At 32.0% G+C, this 5,000-nt stretch overlaps 2 protein-coding genes across 5 annotated transcripts in view; one reads left to right on the top strand and one right to left on the bottom strand.

The window, feature by feature from the left end:
* The window catches only part of LOC125047756 (anion exchange protein 2-like), a gene marked incomplete in the record, with an annotated part of 175,022 nt that overhangs the window by 104,975 nt on the left and 65,047 nt on the right, over positions 1 to 5,000 (bottom strand).
* Positions 1 to 5,000, top strand: part of LOC125047757 (anion exchange protein 3-like) — a 61,310-nt gene that overhangs the window by 42,439 nt on the left and 13,871 nt on the right. For all 4 annotated transcript variants that reach the window (XM_047646174.1, XM_047646172.1, XM_047646173.1 and 1 more), the window contains exons 8-10: positions 351 to 399; positions 2,586 to 2,734; positions 3,842 to 3,996. In XM_047646174.1, the coding sequence (XP_047502130.1) occupies positions 351 to 399; positions 2,586 to 2,734; positions 3,842 to 3,996 (353 nt within the window). The remainder of the gene's footprint in view (positions 1 to 350; positions 400 to 2,585; positions 2,735 to 3,841; positions 3,997 to 5,000) is intronic.

The raw sequence follows: 5,000 nt of genomic DNA, 5'->3' as shown, positions 1-5,000 counted from the left end.
TTACATAAGTCTTACTGTACAATGTGTATACAGTACAGGTTGATTACTCATATGCTTATACAAATCTCATACTTTAATATTCATACTTTTGTTGTTGGACATATATAGGGGATGTTCAGACCTATAGATGACCAATGCAAAAAATTGTCAGAATCACGGGACTATTTGAAATGAATTGGTTACACTTAGAGTCTGTTACACTTAGTTACAGTGAAAACATTGAAACATTCAAGATAATGATTTTTTTTTCTCTCACTGTTGGACTTATTAATAGAATGAGCATGATGAGTAAAAGGTACTCTCGTGCCAAACTGCTTGCTGAAATGCTAATATTTATCATTGTTACACAGGTGAAGAAGAGAACCATGATTTGGAAAACAAAGAAGTTCCTCGGAAGAGGTAAGTTCCATTGCCTAATCTGTTTATATGAAAAGATAGGGAAAAGGAGAAAGAAAAGAAGAAATGTCTTGAGGTAGTATAAACTGCACCCTAACTGTAATGTAGGTGCATACTAAGTACATCCACTATTTCAGAAACAGCTTTGCTGTATTTTATAAAATGTTGATGTAAAGGAAGATTGTAAGATATATGCCATATTGATTGTTTTGATTAATCTTATTTGAAAATCTATTATAGTGCATTGCAGAATCTGATTTTTTTCTTGCATTACTTTGATGGTTAATGTAAAGTAAATCATAACAGTGAATTTTTGCACTGAAGGAAAATATATTACTTCCAGTAATTTTAGCAAAGTTAATATTTCTGTAGTAGGACTCTCTTAAGTAGAACTTATGGATCATAAAAGTCTACAAAAGATAACTCAGGATTTTTCTTTAAAAAGAAGTGATTGTCCTTTCTTACCAATTCTCTTTGTATTCACATTTTACAAATGTGAATCTATATCAAATTTTATATATGAGAGACTACATCACATTATATTTATGGGGTAGAAAAGAAGTATTCAATAAAAAGACCATATCCTTTCCGTAAATATCTGTTCACCACCTTCACAAGTGAAGAAGTTCAACATCTTACTAAGAGGGTCCACTCAATTGTCGAAAGTAGTGATACATATGAATTTTACAGTTGGCAGCCTGATACAGCGTTTGCTGAGCATAAGCCAACTTTGTATTTGATAAGGTAACACATGCTTTAACATGAGAGATATGAATCAGAATGAGAATAACACGTTTGCTTTCAAGAATGTGTTGATACGCATTTTATAATTATTTATATATTTTTTTACATGTTTTTGTCACAGCCAATGAATTGGAGACCGAGAACAGTGCTTTGACATATGACCCTTGATTTTGACATTGCAATATCACTGTAGCATAGCAACCTAATCTGCTACATTATAGTGCTTATTTATAGTGTATAGCTGAATAGTTTCATATTATATTTCCTTTATCCATTATCTTATATGTTTAGTTGCTTTGCTTATTTGATATTTGTAGTCCCAGTGTATGCATCATAAGCCATTTTGCAATTGGTTTGGTGGTTCAAATAGTTATTTTTTATTTGTACCTATTTGCCATTAAAACTTTTTAGTGTTAAAAAAATGCCAGCTGTTTGAATACTTTGGCTCAAAAATATGTGGATAGATATAATTTTTTCTAATTTCCTTTAGCGTTTATTACACATATGGTTTCTAGTTCTTTAGATAATATAGATGTAGTGAGTTTTATGTTAATTAGTGTTGAATAGCATGAGCATGATTTTGTTGTTTGTTAATACTTTTGGTACAGAAAAAAAGAAAACGATAAAAAGTTTTGGATATTGACTCTACACTAAAACCCAATAGACTGGTCAAGCCTCACTTCACTCTCACTGATATCAGTAGATGTTATGGGCCTTGGTGATATAATATAGCAACATTATTGGCTGTATTATAGTTTTTATTTGTAGTATATAGTATAATATTCTGCATACAATAGAAGCAAATTAAGATTTTATTAATTTTGAGGATTTTATACCACTCGTTATGTGGTTGGTTACTGTGTTCTACTTTATATGTATTTTTTCTTTTTTAGGATGTTACATATTTCTCACTAAAATCACAGAGTATTTTCTTTATCTAAACTGAAAGAAAAGAGGAAAAGTTAAGCTATTAGAGTTTTTACATAAAAGGAAAAGGAAGAGAAGTGTGAGAGTTTCATGAAATGGAGACCTACTTTATTGCTGTACTTTTGAAAGTAATTTTTTGTGTAAAGTTAAGGAAATATGTAATTATTACTTGAAAAAGATGTATACATTGCTTGCAGTTATTCTTAGTAAAATATGTTTTATTTTTTCTGTAGTGGGGCTAGGAAGATGAATCTTAATTTAGTCTCCCAATTGTATATATTAAAATTTTTATTTCTTTGGTAGTTGTAGATTGTTATTAACTCATTCTTTTATTGTCAGTGAATAAACCTGATTTTTTTCTGGTAGTTGTTGATAGTTGTGGATAGACAAGGAAACCATTAACTTCTCTGTAGTTGCAAAGACTCAGTTATTGTTATTTATTTTCTGACCAAAGTTATTTATTCTTTTAACTATAGTAGAGATAATGAAATAAATTATTGAAACCTATGACCATGCAGGCGAAGCCACCGTCGCCGTCGCGACTCTGTGGAGGATCCATCCTGGCGCCGTCATGCTGGAAGTGAGCATGAACTGCAGACATATGCCTCCAAGGCCCTTCATGAGGAGGTGGACTATCTCAAGGAACATGATTTGGATGACATTGCAAGTAAGTTTTTTATTATTATTATTATTATTATTATTATTAATTTTAGTTGTCTATATGTATTTATGTATACATCTTTTGTGTCTTTTTGTTATCTTTTTGTTACTGTCTCGGCTCTTGTCTGTTACCTTTTCCTAGTCTTTCACACACTCCGATCCTTACTCCCTTTAACTCTGCCTGTCAATTTCTCTAGTATGTCTCTCTTATAGCCTCTCTTGTAGTCTCTCCTCTTTTCCTCTCTCTCTCCTCCCTTTCTCTCCCCCCTCTCATCTTGTCCATCCAGTCTCTCTTTCTATTGAAACATTAAGCACAGTTAAACTGGATAGTTTCTACAATGTTTATTTCAGAGATGGGAGAAAGCTTAGTTGAATTTAAATGTAGGAGTAAACATACATTACCAGCCGTTACTTTACACTGCTCCTATAACACCTATAACTAAGTTTATCTTGCATCACATAGTAATAAATTCCTTATAATGAAATTATTTTAGTTAAAAAAAATGTCTTGGCATTTTGGTTGTGTTTGCAATTATATTTTCTCGTGGCAAACAAACATTAGGCAATGTGTTTGTTGGCCAAACACATCACCACAAGCTGTTCAAGACCTTAGTGTTTGACAGTTAAAGTATGCACTTTTCTGGCAGGTTTATTTAATGTTTGATGGCCCTTTTAACTCCTGGAGTGTGCATTTACCTTATTAGATTCCTTCTTGTGGTGTGCAGCTGTTACATGTTATTTGTTTTAATATTTTTGAGAAGTTGAAAAGAAGCATTCAGGATATCAACTGTTAAAAAATAGAGAAAAATGAATTTGACACAGCCTGAGCTATGACTTACTCTAACAGTCTCCAGACAGAGCTTTGCCTATCACTCCACAGCTTAAATTAATTCAGATAAATGAGGTTTTGTTCTCTGTCTCTGGCTATTTGCAGGACATGTGAATTGTTTTGTAAACAGATCTTAGAATCGTATCAAAATCTTTTCCTATCCCTCCCCCTCCTCCTCCCCCTCTTTCTCTTTACTTCCCTCCCTGCTTCCTCTTGTCACAACAGTCTGATTGTATAATGACAAAGCCCAAATCATTAACCTTGCCTCTCTTTTCACACAAACAGGCCACAGGTTTGAAGACCCTAGTGCTTACAGGAGGCCACGCGTACGTGCTCGTTCATCTGTGTCATCAATCATTCACATGAATGAAGCTGGGAATGAGAAAGCTGATCGGCAGCAGCCCATGGTCAAGAAGTCGTATGATCATAGTCCGCATGAGGTAGGGCACTGCGCTTAATTATTCATATTGTTTGTTTACTGTTATTGCTTGAAGTTGTTATCTTTAATAGTGTAATTGTTGTTGATGATAATGGCAATAATGAGAATGATGATTATTATTACTTCTATTGTTATTGTTATTATTATTATTGTTGTTGGTGACATTGTTAATATTATGAGGCTGATTATTATCATCATTATTAGCATTATCATTTTCATCATTACTGTTAATTTTACTATTACTATTACTGTTATAATTTTTGATGTTGTTGTGCTTGTTTTACTATTACTATTATATTCATAACTGTGACCTTTGATTGATTTTAACCTTATTCTGTGATCTCAAAATTGATTTCTTTGTCAATAATAATATTTTAAAATTAGGTATAGAACTGTATACAAAATGTCAGTACAACCAAGAAAATAATAAAGGCTAAGGAAAACATGGCATGCTGTTGAAAAGAAAACAGTTAATGATGCAGTGTTGCTTTATGTGAGAGACTGCAAGTTACAGTTATCTCTGATATAGACAGTAATACACTTTACACTGCTCCTATAACACTTATAACTAAGTTTATCTTGCATCACATAGTAATAAATTCCTTATAATGAAATTATTTTAGTTAAAAAAAACTTGTCTTGGCGTTTTGGTTGTTTGCAATTATATTTTCTCGTGACAAACAAACATGACATCCTATTTTAATTTATGAACACTTTTTGCATCTTAATCTAATATGCCATTTTCATTAGTTTCCCTCTAAATTTTAGAAAATGTGTTGGTTATTGATCATAGAGAATAGTTATTGAGAGGGTAACTATATTAAATTTAACCAATAACTTTTTATGAAATGATATATATATAACTTTCAGTGGAGTATCTTTTTCTGCTGTTTTCTGAAAATTGCTTCCATTGTTTTTTCTAAAGCTTGTAACCTAAGAGTATTTTATTGAAGTGTGCAAGGCTCTTTTTGCTGTAATTGGCAAATGAGATCAAGATGGGTGCTT

Source organism: Penaeus chinensis, chromosome 42 (genome assembly GCF_019202785.1).
Source record: "Penaeus chinensis breed Huanghai No. 1 chromosome 42, ASM1920278v2, whole genome shotgun sequence".
Classification (NCBI taxonomy): domain Eukaryota; kingdom Metazoa; phylum Arthropoda; class Malacostraca; order Decapoda; family Penaeidae; genus Penaeus; species Penaeus chinensis.
The sequence above is the reverse complement of the archived record's forward strand: the minus strand, read 5'-3'. Positions and strand labels throughout refer to the sequence as shown.